This window comes from Haliotis cracherodii, unplaced genomic scaffold (genome assembly GCF_022045235.1).
Source record: "Haliotis cracherodii isolate W230 unplaced genomic scaffold, xgHalCrac1.p SCAF_21, whole genome shotgun sequence".
NCBI lineage: Eukaryota > Metazoa > Mollusca > Gastropoda > Lepetellida > Haliotidae > Haliotis > Haliotis cracherodii.
In genome coordinates this window covers 5,285,864-5,304,200 of record NW_027266277.1, presented here as the reverse complement: position 1 = coordinate 5,304,200, position 18,337 = coordinate 5,285,864, and the positions used below count along the sequence as shown (strand labels likewise).

At 37.8% G+C, this 18,337-nt stretch overlaps 1 protein-coding gene across 1 annotated transcript; it reads right to left on the bottom strand.

Moving 5' to 3' along the window:
* Positions 1-2,740: 2,740 nt before the first annotated feature.
* Positions 2,741-17,521, bottom strand: LOC139471045 (uncharacterized). Its single transcript, XM_071253346.1, has 2 exons — positions 16,619-17,521; positions 2,741-2,755 (listed from the first exon to the last, which is right to left on the bottom strand). The coding sequence occupies exons 1-2, from the start codon at positions 17,519-17,521 to the stop codon at positions 2,741-2,743; spliced, it is 918 nt and encodes a 305-aa protein (XP_071109447.1).
* Between the last annotated feature and the right edge of the window lie 816 nt (positions 17,522-18,337).

Genomic DNA, 18,337 nt, shown 5'->3' with positions numbered 1-18,337 from the left:
GCAAGTTTGTTTCTGTAAAGGAGTTTGGAGACACTTTGAACAGTATTTCACGTCCACACGTCCACAGAGTGTCACGCTCATTATCAGTACGAATCCGGAATTGGAACTGGTTTCTGGCATGAGAACGGAATAGAACTCTGGACGGCGAGTACATATGTATATATATAGTGGTAAACAAACAAAGACACGTTTCTTGTGTTCTTCTAGATGCCCTTAACAATTTTTTATTGTCACCTATTAACTCCTGCAAAGAAACTGATGCTTTTATGTGCTCTCATCGTTTGGTTAACCGACCGATTTGTTCAGAGGCATTAAGAGGCCAGCTGTAGCAGGTATTTTCTTCTTCGACTCACTTATATGTTAAACAAGTGATACCTTTTCCAAGCTATAAACGAGACGCACTAAGTTGTAATTGTCTCAAAGTATCGCTGGCAGCGTTGGGTGATGTATTGACCACCGACACAAATAACTGCTTAAAGGTGGCGAAAATAGCTAAAGTTACGCACGGCTTTGTGCCGACGCATAGTAAACTAACGTTTACGAACTATATGCAACCGATAAAGACAATCTTTCATACTCTTGAGAATACAAACCGGGTAGAAGTGACGGAATGAGTAGACCGATTTCCCAAGTGAAGCTGTTCTACAGAAATTCTCTTCAGCAACAAAAATGAAAGACATATTGTACGGTGTAAGTGTATACGACTAATCGCTGATTGACGTTTTTATTGGTCTCGTCTAATAGCTGTTCATTCAGTGCTGTACACAGTAACGCACGTCAACAGATAACTACGCTGCCTATTGCAACATGAACAACAATTCTACAGATAACAGTACCACATATGTTGATGGGAAGACCGGGAACCTATACCATTCTTCACATTACACTCAACAAGAACGGTTAATGCCATAATTTTGTAGACTTAAGCTGCTCTTTTATAAGATAGATATTTGGGGTTGATTTTTCGTGATGCAATTGTATGGATTTACTTGTAGGAATACGGGTTGTTTATCGCCTCATTACGTCGTTCTCTGCCATGTGTAAATAATTGCAAACTCAAATGAACTATTAACAGGCCAATGGTACCCACACGGCCTGTAACTAATGTATTGGTAAATTAACTGAATGCTTGGCAGCCTTACGTAGTGTTCATATGCTCATTGGCCTTTGTGCATATAATCACGTTTATAATATATTTCTTCAAATTGTCTTCAATACATCTAAAACTAATAGCAGAAAGAAACTGCTTTTTGAACTAGTAGCGAAAGAAATGTCATTTTAATGTATTACATACATTTGACCTAATTATATCACAGTCACAATTCTAGCTTCCGAAATATGTCGACGGAATATTGTCTTGAAGCAGCACCATCAAACGATCATGATCCACCACCTTTTTTTCTCATCCGATCTGTGGAACCTGACGCGATAGTCAAGTGGGTATAGAGATATTTTTTTCAGGTAAGGATTTGTTCTTGTGCACCTGTAACATTAAGAAACCCTGCTGTCCTTTTCCAAACCCAACAATGGAGAAACTTAATGTTGTATATGTTCCAGGTCCAGTTTACTTTTCTTTCCTTTTCAAACTCCCGGGCTGATTCAACTGATCCTCTAACTCTGTTCATGAGTTATTTGGGAATACCAGAACAGAAGTATGATCGTCATTAGAGTCACTTTAAACAAGAATTGGGTGACAACAAACTGTGGCCCCAAAGTTGGATCATGGGTCACCCATTAATGCTTTTTGTGACATGACAAACTAAAAGATAATTTTATGAGAAATGTATAAATATATAATCAATTAAATGAAGACAAAATTTCAATATTCACTTCAATTTTGTTTCAGTCAAATTGACATAATCATATTTGGTTTAAAATTTAGATTTTAAGTTAAAAATTACAGGTTGTTTATCACGTGTTGTTTGTTAAACATGTTTGTGTTTTGTCAAGTTATGTCACAAAGTATCTACATTAATATACCTGGTTACTATTCTTACACTTCAACAAACCTTTATGTTAACATTTAAATAAGTGAAATATCGTCCAAAAAGTATATTATTAATGAATTGGGAAGTTCCATTATCAAGAAAATGGTCAGTTTATATTTTGCCTATAACAATATATGTTGATCCGAAGGTCTTTGTAACACATATTTATAGCATGTTGTCGAAAATGCAATATCTACATTGTTTGGCACCAATGCAAGCTCTTGGTTTCCGGAGAAAAGTAAAGAAATCATAAGAAGTTATCTTAACCAAACTTGGCACATAGGTCTAGTGGTGAACTGATGCCTTTTTATAGTTTTGGACTTTTTACAAACTTATTTTTTTAGTTTCTATAGCAAGGACTTTGACTGAAACTAGTTGTAGTGCTCGTTTCCTGAGCAGATCTTGAAAAACGTACACTATTTCTTCCCCAAACTTTGCACATAGTTTGGTCTAGTGGTGAACTGGTGCCTTTTTGACAGTTTGGCAGGAAAATACGTGTAGAATCTGTTTCGGGAGCAAAACTGTTGACACATTCCACAAAAGGATCTATGCAATGTTGCCATAATTATCTAATTGAGATGTATACCTCTTGACGTGCCACATAAAGCCCATCCTGGTCAAGTGTATACAAAGCTCAGTCTGGTCAAATCAATAAAAGTACTAAGACATGTAGGTTTTGATGAACACAAATTTGTAGAAAAAAACAAAAAAAACATTGGATGAGATGACTAGAATGTGGAATGAAAGACTGTTCACTTGGTCACACTCTGCAGAGAACAGTCATGGTGATGGACTCAAAGTGGCTCACTTGAATGTTTGATCACACAATGTTCATTTTGAAAATGTGAAGAATGATAAGTTTGTGGTTGTTTTTCATGTTTTGTGTTTCAGAGAAACTCACATCAATGATTTCAGTGAATATCAAGTCTTGACAGGAGATACTACACATGGTATTTGCAGTGTATGTGTTTCAAGAACGTCATGTAACGTCATCTCGCAGTATTGAATGCATTTCCTTTCTTGTTAGCAGTTCTGCATTGCGTGTGTGTATGTTCCTCCAAAAGTGTCTCGGACACGGTTATCACATTCACTTACTGATTTCATGCAGAAACTTCCGGATCTCTCCGAGCAGCATGAATGTGAACATGTCCTAGTAACTGGGGATTCCAATTGTGATCTGAGTGAAACAATTTGAAGATTTCTGTAATGTGTAGTAAATGACTGAACTCATGCACTCTCCAAAAAAGTGTCTTGGAGCTACACTGGACTTGATGTTTACTGATCATGCCAGTGCTGTGGCATTCCAGATACCAGTCTTCTACTGAGATCATCAGATGATCGGTGCTGTACTTCTCGGTACACCTTGCACACAACCGTCATATCGGCGGGGGATATGAGTATTTCATGATCGTGTTTTTAGCTAATGTTGTCACAATATGCAAACATAATTATTATACAAAATACAATACTTGCTATACATCTTGGCGAGAGGTATAATTCCCGACAAACACTTATGAACATTAAATCTAGATGGCTGTGGTCTGTTTATAGTAACGAAAAAGTACTGCCAACTAACCCAGTATAAATTTGACATTATATATATCTATCATTTATATTGCATGTGACTTGATCCTATTTGGAGAATAGGAACATTGAGCGTATGATGCTGTCATCATGTCTCTGCTTAGTCATTGCATTTTTATTAATATTTTTATGTCATTTAACGTATTGATATGTTGTCTAAGGTATATCTAACTGTATTCGGTAACTGACTGTGTTCCATGTTCTCCATATGTATATAAGTTTTGGTCCATTTGGACAGAAGCTGTACAGTCGACAGCTGCTTGTTTACTTGGCAACAGTACTATCTTCTCACAACTGGTTTTGTATAGTTCGCTGAAAAGAAAGCATAGGGGCCTTTTAGGAGACCCTAAAAAAATGGTTTCCCCAAGCTTGATTTTTCCTTGGGTTTTGTATACATAAAAAGGACACACTGAAGATTGATTTCGGGCAACAATTGGGTTGTTGTCACAAATGCTAATTAATTGTGACGTCATTTTCTTCTGGTCTATAACCAAAGTCGCACTGTCCGTTTGATCTATGGCGTTACACGATCGGATGAGAATACCAAAGTCATGTGTCACTGGTAGGCTTCTGCAAACACTGCGCCCAAGGTCATCCCAGAGATGTCCATTAGAGCAAGAATAGCAAGCAGGTCACGACATATTGAATAAATTGGTTACTTTCCCACGGTGATTATTAGCATGATCATCGTGAATGATTGGGACACCTCTGTAACAACGTACACTCCTCATGATTTGAAAACAAATCAAATATGTCATCTCTTGTGGTGAGATTCCTAACAACATATAGAAGATGTATTGTTGTCTATACCATTATAGAACCAAGTTGATTAAAGACCACCATTGAAAAGAAAAACAAATGCTTTATCTGAGAACAGAAATGATGATGTTTGCGAACTGGCATAGTGAACGAGGTTGCCTACAACACGGCGACAGTGGTGAGCGAATTTCTGGACGTCAAGACGTCAGTATTAACCTGATCTTGTGTCAGTTTTCCCGTTTGCATATTGGCTACATTAATGATGTTAAAAACAATTCATCGTGATGATCTTGTTTTTAACAGCTTCAAATCCACTTTTCATATCCACATTGGTGACCCATGAATAGGAGAACTGAGTGAACAAATGTGACATTCAGTTTCGTTTCAAAATGATTTTTGAAGACAATTGGAAGTTAAATTGTAATAGTAACGCTTACATGTTCATTTGTTTTTCTGTGATACCGAATACGAGTCTCTCTGTGAATTCCCATGTTTTGAGAATATTATTACTTTTTTTGTCTGTCCGTGGCCGTTAAACTTTAAATGTATGTTATAATAACTAAATAGTCATGTTTATGTCTTGATTTCTTTTACGCTTTAGAATATGAGTGATCATGGAGAAAGTGGCCCTTTAACTTCTAGAACAAAGTATTTACGTATTCAAAATAAATAGCGAGTGTTATTTTGACGGAATCAATACGCAGTTCATGTATTCACAATATTATAGATAAGCAGATCTTTTCACATACTTCATCAGTTGACCACGGAAAACTAAATGTCAGTCGATAAAGACCGCCGTTTGGCTTCATAGCAATACATTTTCATTATTCTACGTTATCCTTTTCAAGAATGTGTCTTTATTTTTCTACTAAGTCATACTCATTATTGACAATTAAGCATGCATCCTTAACATGTAAAAAATACTCTCCGTGCCTGGGCATGGTTAAATTGTGCCAAACGCCTATTATCGAATTCTATATCATCCAAATGATTAGTGATTACATACTTATCCATAACATACAATAACGTCAACGTCGTGGTTTGATCATTCATTTTACAAGAGAGAAAAATGACAAATCATGGATATGTGTATGAGTCGTCTGTTTGGATGAAGCTATGATGTGGAATCCATTGGCAAACGGGGCCAGTGTCTGTCAGGTCATGCCACAATCTGAAATAAACCAACTGAACCTCAATCAGTGATAACTGACACACATTTGATATTGGCGCCCATTGGTCGATATTTTACCTGATTCTGTCTTAACTTGAGAGAATAAGAGCTCTCGTTTGGAGCAATTAGCGGTCTCTAAAATCCTTTATTCAAATATAGGGTTATGTATATGTATTCTTTGTTCACACTGCATAAGAACGTCGAAAAGTGCACTTTGGTCGTAAAAACAAGGTGAAAGACTGTGTGTCACTCACTATGAAGACCCTTCCGGTCAACTTGTATTCAAAGGTTCCCATTTCCATGGCACTGGTTCGACTGTCCAGCACATCCATGGGCCAATCCCAAGAGATCGGACTTGGGCCATTTCTTCGGGTAAATAAATATACATAACCTACACCATTCACACTATTTGAAAAGAAAACCCCTGTGTCATTGCGATGAGATGTTACATTTTATACTCCTGAAAACACAATATTGCAGTACAAAGACACACAAAACTAAAAACAACGCCTCACAAAGTTAACGACTGTATTTGTCCTTGGACGAGTATGCTATGAGCTCTTGCAATTCTACATTCCATCTGAAATCATCTGAATCAAAATCTTTCAGTCTGTAAACAAGTACCTCTTTCGAAGGAAGTTTTTGTCACATTATTTCTTGTTTACGTATGTCTATTTTTCGTTGCAACGTTACTGTGTAACGTGCCGAAGATGAACAATTCGATTGAGATGAGGGCTGAGTAAGCATTGTTTCAGAGTATGTCTCTATTTTGTAAAGTGGGTCGTTTTCGAAGTCCACATGGTGTAAGTAGGTTAGTGCCCCTTCAGTTGGTGATATGGTTTCAATGCCCTGGGAGAACGTATGCATAATAACATACGGTTAATGGACCTGTGGCATTATATGTCCATACGATATAATGGATTTGCATAATGTGTAGTTTGCTTATAGATAGAGCAGTGACAACGTTTTAATGGGTTGTTGTGTCTCATATGCTTCACCTCGTCCTACATCTTTACCTCTTCTATCTCTCAGTTTGAGTTGTATTTATTTGATCATCTATGTGCCCTATGTGCAGAACACTTCTACATTGTCCTCTAGCAATACTTGTCCTCGTCGTGTTTTATACTTCTACTTTCTCAAATATAAGTGCGCCACTTTCCCGACTTGTTCAAGAAAGACACTGGCAACTATCTCAACAAAACTCCCTTACCGTGAATTTCATACTCGGTTACAATAGTGATCTGAATATTTTACCTCACCAAAAATCTCAGATGATGTGCAGATCAAGCGGTTTTAATCATCAACTTAGCTGCGATGTTTTGGGAAATTCTTTTCGATCTATTGAGTGGCATCAGAATTTGTACTGAGGTCAATAACTCTTTCCATTGACTATTGTTAACGATGATTGGTATCCAATATGCCTAGTTACTGGCACTCGTTCGTCAAGTGATGCTATGATTAATAGAAGGCCGAGTCATGTTTCAAGACAGACATGTCTGATAGGCGCATTGTTGTACTGCTCAGATATATCAATAACAAGAGGGTCTATGAACAGTTACGTTATGTAGTTTCAGGTATATTAACATGTCCCCATGTCGAGTCAAATACATATCAGTATAACCAAGTTCAGATATATCAGTATTACCATGGTTAGTTAAACACATTTCAGTGTCCCCCATGTTTAGTCAAACAAATATCAGTATCAGCGTGTTCAGTCAAACACATATCAGTATCACCATGTTCAGTCAAACACAGATCGGTATCGCAATGTTTAGTCAAACACACATCAGTATCACCATGTTCAATCAAACACAAAATCAGTATCACCATGTTCAGTCACACACAAATCAGTATCACCATGTTCAGTCAAACACAAAATCAGTATCACCATGTTCAGTCACACACAAATCAGTATCACCATGTTCAGTCACACACAATAATCAGTATCACCATGTTCAGTCAAACACAAATCAATATCCACATTCCATCTGAAATCATCTGAATCAAAATCTTTCAGTCTGTAAACAAGTACACAAATCAGTATCCACATTCCATCTGAAATCATCTGAATCAAAATCTTTCAGTCTGTAAACAAGTACCTCGTTCGAAGGAAGTTTTTGTCACATTATTTCTTGTTTACGTATGTCTATTTTTCGTTGCAACGTTACTGTGTAACGTGCCGAAGATGAACAATTCGATTGAGATGAGGGCTGAGTAAGCATTGTTTCAGAGTATGTCTCTATTTTGTAAAGTGGGTCGTTTTCGAAGTCCACATGGTGTAAGTAGGTTAGTGCCCCTTCAGTTGGTGATATGGTTTCAATGCCCTGGGAGAACGTATGCATAATAACATACGGTTAATGGACCTGTGGCATTATATGTCCATACGATATAATGGATTTGCATAATGTGTAGTTTGCTTATAGATAGAGCAGTGACAACGTTTTAATGGGTTGTTGTGTCTCATATGCTTCACCTCGTCCTACATCTTTACCTCTTCTATCTCTCAGTTTGAGTTGTATTTATTTGATCATCTATGTGCCCTATGTGCAGAACACTTCTACATTGTCCTCTAGCAATACTTGTCCTCGTCGTGTTTTATACTTCTACTTTCTCAAATATAAGTGCGCCACTTTCCCGACTTGTTCAAGAAAGACACTGGCAACTATCTCACCAAAACTCCCTTACCGTGAATTTCATACTCGGTTACAATAGTGATCTGAATATTTTACCTCACCAAAAATCTCAGATGATGTGCAGATCAAGCGATTTTAATCATCAACTTAGCTGCGATGTTTTGGGAAATTCTTTTCGATCTATTGAGTGGCATCAGAATTTGTACTGAGGTCAATAACTCTTTCCATTGACTATTGTTAACGATGATTGGTATCCAATATGCCTAGTTACTGGCACTCGTTCGTCAAGTGATGCTATGATTAATAGAAGGCCGAGTCATGTTTCAAGACAGACATGTCTGATAGGCGCATTGTTGTACTGCTCAGATATATCAATAACAAGAGGGTCTATGAACAGTTACGTTATGTAGTTTCAGGTATATTAACATGTCCCCATGTCGAGTCAAATACATATCAGTATAACCAAGTTCAGATATATCAGTATTACCATGGTTAGTTAAACACATTTCAGTGTCCCCCATGTTTAGTCAAACAAATATCAGTATCAGCGTGTTCAGTCAAACACATATCAGTATCACCATGTTCAGTCACACACAAATCAGTATCACCATGTTCAGTCACACACAATAATCAGTATCACCATGTTCAGTCAAACACAAATCAGTATCACCATGTTCAGTCACACACAAATCAGTATCACAATGTTCAGTCAAACATAAATCAGCATCACCATGTTCAGTCAAACACAAATCAGTATCACCATGTTCAGTCACACACAAATCAGTATCACCATGTTCAGTCAAACCCAAATCAGTATCACCATGTTCAGTCACACACAAATCAGTATCACCATGTTCAGTCACACACAAATCAGTATCACCATGTTCAGTCAAACACAAATCAGTATCACAATGTTGAGTCACACACAATAATCAGTATCATCATGTTCAGTCAAACATAAATCAGTATCACAATGTTCAGTCACACACAAATCAGTACCACAATGTTCAGTCACACACAAATCAGTATCACAATGTTCAGTCACACACAAATCAGTATCCCAATGTTCAGTCACACACAAATCAGTATCGCCATGTTCAGTCACACACAAATCAGTATCACAAAGTTCAGTCAAACACAAATCAGTATCACCATGTTCAATCAAACAAATATCATTATCACCATATTCAGTCAAACGCGGCGTGTATGGTTCAGATAGATCATTATCACCGTGATCTGTTAAACGTGATGATATTGACCTTTTTCACACTTCGTTACTTCTGGTTTGAAAGCGAGGCTTGAAGAGCATAAGGCGAAGGCTTGATAGAGCTTGCTACATTATGACCATGTCAACAAGGCATGCAATCGGAAGAAACCGTAACATTTTGACCAACCCGATAGGACCACGGCAACATTTATCGTAATTATTGAACAGCTCACATTCTTAGGATGGACAAAGTATTCTACAGTCATCTACCCTCCTTGCTGAAATAATTTAGCAAGTGCGTTTGGCTGTTCTGTTGTGATTTCATGATCACCTGGCAACTAAACTCCCAGTGCAGTTTATAGTAGATGAACGCCGACTGAATACAAAATCCTACAGGCACACACCATTCACCTAAGTTAGTATTTGGCTTTTATCAAGGTTTGAATTTGAATAAATTTGCAAGTTGCATTTGAAGGCAACTGGGTCTTCGGTGAATAGAAAATATTGACCTTTGACCATATCAAGTAAGATGTTAGAAATTAATTAAATTGATATGTTGATTTTATTTATCTTATTATAACCTATTAAGAAATTACAATCAAAAACAAATCAGCATGTGCATCGGTTTTACATTTCATGAAAATTTTAATGCACTTTAATATATTCCAATAAAATATTAGACCTCTGGATCTACTGGCGCTGCTGTGAAGTTATTTTTATTGTTAATGTTGACAGGTTAGATAGTATGAGGTTTAATTTTTTTTATGAATTATAACATAAAGGGTATGAATATATTTCCAGAGAAATACAGTTTTCTCCTGCTTTGTAAACACTTTTTGTACCAAAAAGATATTTACTTCTCTGTACCAACCAAATCATGGCATGAAATGAACGAAACCCAAACTAATTAATAGCCTGTATATGTTCAATCGACATGTGGATCCATGTGGTACATACACAAACAGATAACTCTTACAAGGTAAATATATTTCAAATTTACAACATAGAGATAACTGTGCTTTCTGTGTCAGTGTGCATTAATTATATTATTATGATGTAATATTTGCCAATTTTAAAGCATGTTTAGTTTGTTTAAATCAAGTCAAGTATTGTGATCATTTTGATAATTTGATAATGCAATCAAGACCAAAAAAATAAAGAAAAAGAAAAATACATAAAGGAAATTTGTATTCCTTGTCAAATGACCATTACATCATGTATGCATCTCTTCTAGTGATATTATTCATGTTATACTTTCTGTGAGTCATATGGTGTCAATGAGGCAGACAACGCGTAATATTTCACCTGATTTTGATACGTTATTTTGTTCCGGCGAAAGTATGTTTTTGGCATATACAGGTTAAACACAGTATTCCAGGATACATCAAATATATCATGTATTATTCCAATATATTATATAAACATCTAACCCTGTCAAAAATAATACCTACTCATATATTTAAACAAGAATTGATTTCTGTGTGACATTGATATATGCAGTACACTTTGTGTCATTAAATTGATGCATATCTTGTGTTTAAACAGACTATGCTGTTCGAGTTTTAGACATATCAGATGAATGGACACCTTCCAGATTTTCTAAAGTAGCACATAAAGTTATTCACTCTGATTAAGTTTCCTACAGCTTCTCTATTTCAGGAGAATAGTGAAAAAAATATTGTTTCTGAATAAGAGAACACAACACAATGAATATCTACACAGTCCACAGAGTCCCCTTAGTTGATTTCCTTTCTTCGATGAAAAGATGTTTGCTGTAAAAACTGTAAACATCTCAGGTCTGGAAGAGTGTTCTGCTGATAGTTGACACACTGTGTACAAAGTTTCTCCGGTCACATTTAGCTGAAATAGGGCTAGAAGTAGTGAAATACCATATTCACTCACTCACCTGCAATGTGGCCAACATTTATCAGACATGAATCTACTCTAAACAAAGATAAGCAAGAAAAAAAATTTCTCCTGGAATTTAATTAGGTGTTTTTGACTGACAAAGTCACCAGGGCCAAGGGCATGCCATGTTCATTTTTGAAAAGTCTGACTAATTAAAGTGATTGATGAAGACGCTCATGTTGTGAGAAATAAAGACAAATTTGTTTTGTTTTGCTTTATCAAAAATTTTGGGAATCCGAAATTTAAAATATGGGAAATCCGGATTGTTAAATATGAGAAATACGGAATGTTAAATATGGGAAATCCGGATTATTTTAGGCAGCTGCACATTAGACACACAGCAGTAAGGTCAGGAATGTTCAATTCAACCCACAAACATTTTATTTGCTATATACAGGGATTGATTTGAATTATTTGGTTGAAAGGTTGTCCTTTCCTTTTATCAGAATAAAAGAGACTCCATAAATATATTGTCAGGTTTAGGAACTATAGAAAAGAAAACAATGTTTGGGGATGATGTCAGATAGGTATTTTCCCGATCCACCTTGACATGTTATTACTCACTGAACATACGGTGGGAAGAGTATTCATTCTCCAAGATTACATTTAATTCGTTTTGGGGGGTAAAATTTCAGGTTGGGGTGTTCATAGACCCAAGAAATATAAAACACCACTTATATTTTGATAAAATCTGAAAAAGCTGTAAACGTGATGAAGATATTCTAAGCATGCTGAACCTTTTGTTAGTTATCCCAATCATTAAATGGTTGCAATCACATGACAATGACATAATTTCAATACTTTCCTCGAAACTCAAATTATCTCCCCTTAATATGGCATCCAGAAACTTGATAATCTACATGTATGACATGGTAAATATCATCAGCCAAGGGTAATTCATAAACCATGTAATATGTCCATATATCCAACATTCAAGATAGATTGTATTCAGACTGTAAATATATATTTGTATATTTTTGTAAATATTTCTTATTTTTGTTTGGTCATAAGTGTTATCAAATCATACATTTATCTACATGAACTTCATTATTTATACCAGAGACACTTCCTGTTCAGTAGGAAATCTCTTTCAACTCTTATCCTGGACGTTGTAAAATATATTTTCACAATCCACAATAAATGTGTAATTATGTTAAGTAGATATTAAGAAATGTTCATGTATACTCATGTCATTCTGAACTGAAGTGAAACAAAATATATCCACAGACCCAGATCGCTACCTTTATTAATCCATTTTAGATTTATATGGACATTCTGAAATTAAACAAATAATTAATTATTGTTCTGCTACGACTAACTAGGAAAAGCCAACTTGTATTTGCTTTCAGTTTTATGTAAAAAATGACACATCACATATTTTAACCTCTTTACAGGGATTGGCCGCCTCCGTGGTCTTGTGTTAGAGCGTCTGCCCGGAGAGCGGAAGGTCCGGGGTTCGATCCCCGGCCGCGTCATACGAAAAGACGTTAAAAGATGGTACTTGTTGCTACCCTGTCTGGCGCTCAACATTAAGGGGCTAAAACAAGGACTGGTCGGCTCGGAGTCAGTATACTGTGTCTGAGTGGGGTATTCATGTTAAACTGCGGCATGGTATCTCAGTGAGCTAGCACTATAAATCGGCATCAGTCCGGACTAGTACAAGCAGCCACACACACACACGTGCATGCACGTCGCTATATAAGTGCAATAATCTTGGACGCGACGTTAAACCCAATTTCACCTCACCTCACCTCACCTTTACAGGGATTGATATTTACTGATTAGATTGTTTTGTCTCATTCCATCAACATAGTATTTTTCAACATTTTTATTTTATCTCGGTTTCATTACCGGCAGAAGTTGATTTGACCTTTCCGTTTCAACTGTACCTATATATGAAGTAATACGAGTTCTATGGATGAACAACTTCTTTATTACAATTAGTGCGACGTTTCGGTGTAGATCCTAACACCTTTATCAAGCAATTGATGGATAGGGCTTACTTACTTACTTACTTTGGAGATTTAACGTGCGCTTTCCGACCGATGCGTATTTCGCACACGGGCCCGGTCAGGCCATTTAATGTGTTTCCGAAAGGGGCGAAAGTGGTGTGTGCAACCCAAGAGGGGGCTTTAGGGGTTGCTTATATAGAATTTTGGAATTTTGAGATTTGGAATAGGTGCCGATGGGGTTGGGGAGGAGAACTAAGGGAGCTGGGTATGGTGGATGTTTGTTTGTTTATGTAATTTTGATTTGGTAGATTATAGTGTTTTTAGATGCGTTTTATTAGTTCCGTTTTGATTAAGAATACGCCTAAGGCCTTGAAGTTTTCTAGTTTATTTTGTGGGTTTAGTATTGCTTCTAGAGTGAGAGCCTTGTTTAGATTGGGGGTGGTTTGTAATGCGGTTCGATGTGTTAGGTAGTGTGTGCAGTGGATGAGTGCGTGTTCTGGGGTTTCTAGTTGTTTGCAGTATGTTTTTTAAATTTGTTTAGATGGTTATTTAGGTTGGTGTGTCCTGTTTGGAGTTTAGTGATTACTCTGTCGATTTTTTTTGATGGATGGAGAATTTTTGGTTTGGTTAGTGGTTTGCTGAGCACTTTTTTGATTTGGCTATTTGAGTTTAGATAAAGGTTATGCCATTTTTTGGTGATTTTTTTCTTGTTTACGCTTTTAATTTCTGATTTTGAGATTGGTAAGTTTAAGCTTATTTCTGGGATTTTGAGGGATAGTTTAGCTGCTTTATCGGCGTTTTCATTACCGTATATTCCTACTTGGGCGGGTATCCACAAGAAGGTTATTTGTTTGCCTGCCTTAGTTAGGTCGTTGGAGCTTTTAAGTATTTGATTTATTAATTTAGGTCGGTTTTTGGTATTTTTGTTTTGGAGGGCTTGCAGTCCACTTAGGAAGTCGGTAAGTATTAGGATTTTTTTGTGTTTTTTTGGATTCTTGATTATGGAGGGCTGAGGCCATGCCCATTAGTTCTGCCGTGAATATTGATTGGTTGTTTGGGAGTCGGAAGGATTGTGTGGTTTTTGTTGGTTGTGTGGTATGGACTTCGAAACCTGTGTGTTTGGAGGTCGGATCTGAAGATCCGTCCGTGTAAATGTGACACCAATTTGGCCAATTTTCGTGTATGTATGCTAGTGTGGTGGTTTTAGCTATGTTTGGGTCGGTTTGTTTATTTATTTGGCTAGCTAGTGTTGTGTCTATTTTGGGTATTTTAAGTTTAGGGGTGAAGATATTTGATTGTTTGCAGTTTTGTTTAAGATTTTTAATTTGGTGTTCATTGAGGTAGTGTGTTATTCTTTGGGATATTGGGGTAAGGAAGGGGTGTTTACGAGCTAGAGCTTGGTTTTTGGGGCTGATATTTTGGTTTATTAAGTTTTGGATGAGAGGGTTTGGTTGGGACGCGGCCCAGAAATTTAAGCTTAGCTGTTCCCTGCGTAGACTTAGTGGCATTTCTCCTGTTAAGGCCTGAAGTGAAGTGTAGGAGGTGCCTTGTTGGGTGCGTGTAATTAGTTTGAGAGCCTGATATTGTATTGAGTCAAGTTTTTTAGATAGAGAGTTGTTTAGGGTGTTGTATATGGCGCAGCCGTAGTCTAGTTTTGATCTAATTAGTGATATGTAGAGAGAGAGGAGGGTATCTTTGGAGGCTCCCCAGTTAGAGCCAGTTAGGCATCTTAGGGTGTTAAGGTCTTTACTGCATTTAGTTGTTAGGTTTTGGATGTGAGCATCCCAGGTGAGATGTTCATCGAAAATAAGTCCTAAGAATTTGGTTTGTTTTTGAAATTTGATCGTTTGGTTGTTTAGCTGGAGGATTGGGGAGGCGGGTTTCATGTTTTTATGTTTGAATACTATTCCTGTTGTTTTTTCTGAGTTAAGGGAGAAGCCCCATTTGTCAGCCCATTGTTGTATTTTATTAAGAGATTTTTGGAGTAAATTTTGGGCCATTTTAATGCTTTTAGTGCGGATCCAGAGGGCTCCATCATCCGCGAATATGTTTACTTTAGGGGATAGGCCCTCGAATAGATCGTTTATCATTATATTGAAGAGGGTGGGGCTGAGGATACTGCCCCGGGGAGTGCCATTTTCTAGGGGACATTGGTCCGATGGTGTTTGGTCTATACCCACGGTTATTTTACGATTGTTTAGGAAGTCCTGGATGTAGTTTATTATCTGACCTTTGAGTCCTATTTTTTTAGTTTTTGTATTAGCCCGTCGTGCCATACCATGTCGAAAGCTTTAGAGAAGTCTAAGAAGATGCCTGTAGTATATTGTTTATTTAGTTGTCCTGTCTTAATATCTTGCTCTAGTCGGGCGAGGTTATCTAGGGTTGAGCGGCCAGGAGTGAAACCGATTTGATCTGGGTTTATGATGTTTTTGGGGGTTAATTAATGTTGTAATCTATTTTTAGCCATTGATTCCATTACTTTACATAAGTTTGAAGTTAGGGATATTGGTCTATATGAGTTAGCTTGATTAGCTGGTTTATTAGGTTTGGGGATTGGTATGACTAGGGCCTGTTTCCAAGGAGTAGGAACCTGTCCGTTTAGGTAGATGAGATTGTATAGTTTGAGTAGTGCTTGGAGTAGTTTTAGGGGGAGTTTTTTTAATTATTTGGTAAGAAGTTAGGTCTAATCCTGGGGCTGTGCCCTTTTTCTTGTTTTGGATTACGTAGAGGAGCTCCTCCATTGTGTAGGGTTGGTTTATTTCCAGATTGTTATTGTTTGGTTCTTTTGTGGGTTTGTTTTCTGTTTTAATTTTTTCTTGGAATTTTTGGCTGAAGTTGGAGTTACTGCTAACGGCCGAAAAGTGGTTGGCGAGATCATTTGCTTTTTGGGCGGGGTTGGTTGAGTTGTTCATGCTAGGTGTTTTTTTTATGTCGTTTTAAACCTCTAATGGCGTGGCGCCAGACCGTTTTGGCATCTGTACGGTTATTTATACCTTCGCAGAATTTTTTCCAGTCTCTACTTTTGGCTATTTGGACTAGTTTTTGAACCTGGTGGTTTAGTTCGTGGGCTAACTTTAGATGTTTGTAGTCGCGTTTTGCTTTATTGAAGGCTGATTTACGTTTCCGTCTAGTCTGTTCTATTTCCTCATTCCACCATGGATAGGGCTAAACAACATAGGTATATATACACTTATTGACATATACACTTATTGACATCTAAGTTGTTACAGTGACTAGTTGATGGACACAGAGGGATGATTAAGCTATCTGGAAGCCAGTGGATGACTAATGAACACAGAGTAAACAAGCAGACTGATGGAGATGATGGAAGCCACTGTATTGGATGGACAAAGGGATTTAGTAATTAGGTGATGGTAAGCAGGCGGGATGTAATAGCCTTGGTCTCTGTTCATTGCTGGCTGGATCCTTTTGATGTAGATGGCTTCTAGGAGTTTCCTGATTTTGTAGTCTGATTGGTTGTTGGCCAGGATCTTGATGTTGTGATCGGGGTGGGTTTGGGTGTGGTCGGAGATGGCTGATTTTGAGTCATTTTTTTGTACTGAGGTCTTGTGTTCTTTTATTCTAATGGGTAGGGGCCTGGATGTTTCTCCTACATATGAGTCGCCACAGTCACATTGTATGTGATATACGGCTCCAGCTGGGTCTTCTTTCATTGATGTAGGGGGCTTGCCATTGGCGCTGAGGATGTTCTGGATTGTCCTGCCTCTCTGGAATACTGTATCAATGTTGGCGTGGTGTTTGAGCAGTCTGCGGATCTGGTGGCTGGCTGTTCCTATGTAGGGAAGACTGATGACAAACGGGGCTGTCTGTTCTCGTGGAGGCCGCTCTCTAGGGCTGAGGATGCTGTTGATTGTTTGTTCAACTAGGCTGGTAGGGTCATTGTTGAAGTTAGTGAATACATGGCGGAGGTGGTTGAGTTCAGTTTTTAGCTGTTGTTGCGTGGAACAGATGTTGACAGCACGTCGGGCTAAGGTGGCGATGATTCCTCTCTTGATTTGTGGTGGGTGGTTAGGGGAATTGTGCAGATACTGATCCGTATGTGTGGGTTTACGGTAGACACTGGTGTGTAGTTTGTTATCGGGATCTTTCTGTACTCTTACATCTAGGAATGGTAGTTGTCTCTCAGCTTCTTCTTCCATAGTGAACTGCATCCTGGGGTGTTGGGCATTCAGGTGGTTGAGGAGGGTCTTGGGGTCATGGTCAGGTTGGAGAATGACAAAAGTGTCGTCGACTTTCCTAAACCAGCAGAGGGGGGTGATAGGTGATGTATGGAGGGCGGTTTCTTCTAGGTCCGTCATGTAGATTTCTGTGATGATGTATTTTTCGACGTTAGATATAGACAAAATAATATATACAAAAAACATCGTCCTGTGCCGAGGTGCGGAACAAGAGCAATATCAACTTTTAACATATATCATGTGATGAATATTCAGCAGCATTCCGAAAACTAATACCTGGGTACACTTGTGTAGTGTTAGTGTCTTGAACACTGATGTTTATTGGAGAATGACAAAAGTGTCGTCGACTTTCCTAAACCAGCAGAGGGGGGTGATAGGTGATGTATGGAGGGCGGTTTCTTCTAGGTCCGTCATGTAGATTTCTGTGATGATGGGGGACAGCGGGGATCCCATGGGAAGTCCATGTGTCTGTTGGTAGATCTTGTCTTGCCAGGTGAAGTAGGTGGAGGTAATACAAGAGGTTATAAGTTTGATGATGCTGTCTATAGATAGATGGGTGTCAAGATCCGGGTATACTGCTTCAATTCTTCTTCTGAGGATGGATAGGGCTTCGTCTCTGGGTACATTTGTGAAGCTTAACTAATGTCATGGCGATTTCACAGCTTGTAAGATTGTGTTCTAAGATCAAAGTTAAGATTATGGAGTAATAACACACGAGATGATTAATATACCAATGGCAGGTTAGGACAAGAATGCAAAAACATTGTCAATGTGACGGTGAAGCTTATTACTGTTGCTATTTCAGCATGGTACTCACAGTCTGACAGGCATACTTCAACAACTTATAGCACATTTAGTCCGTCGCAACTCGTTATTTTAAATACAACTGAGAACCTTAATATTCTATTGTTAACATGCATAATGCCTTGCAGCTGT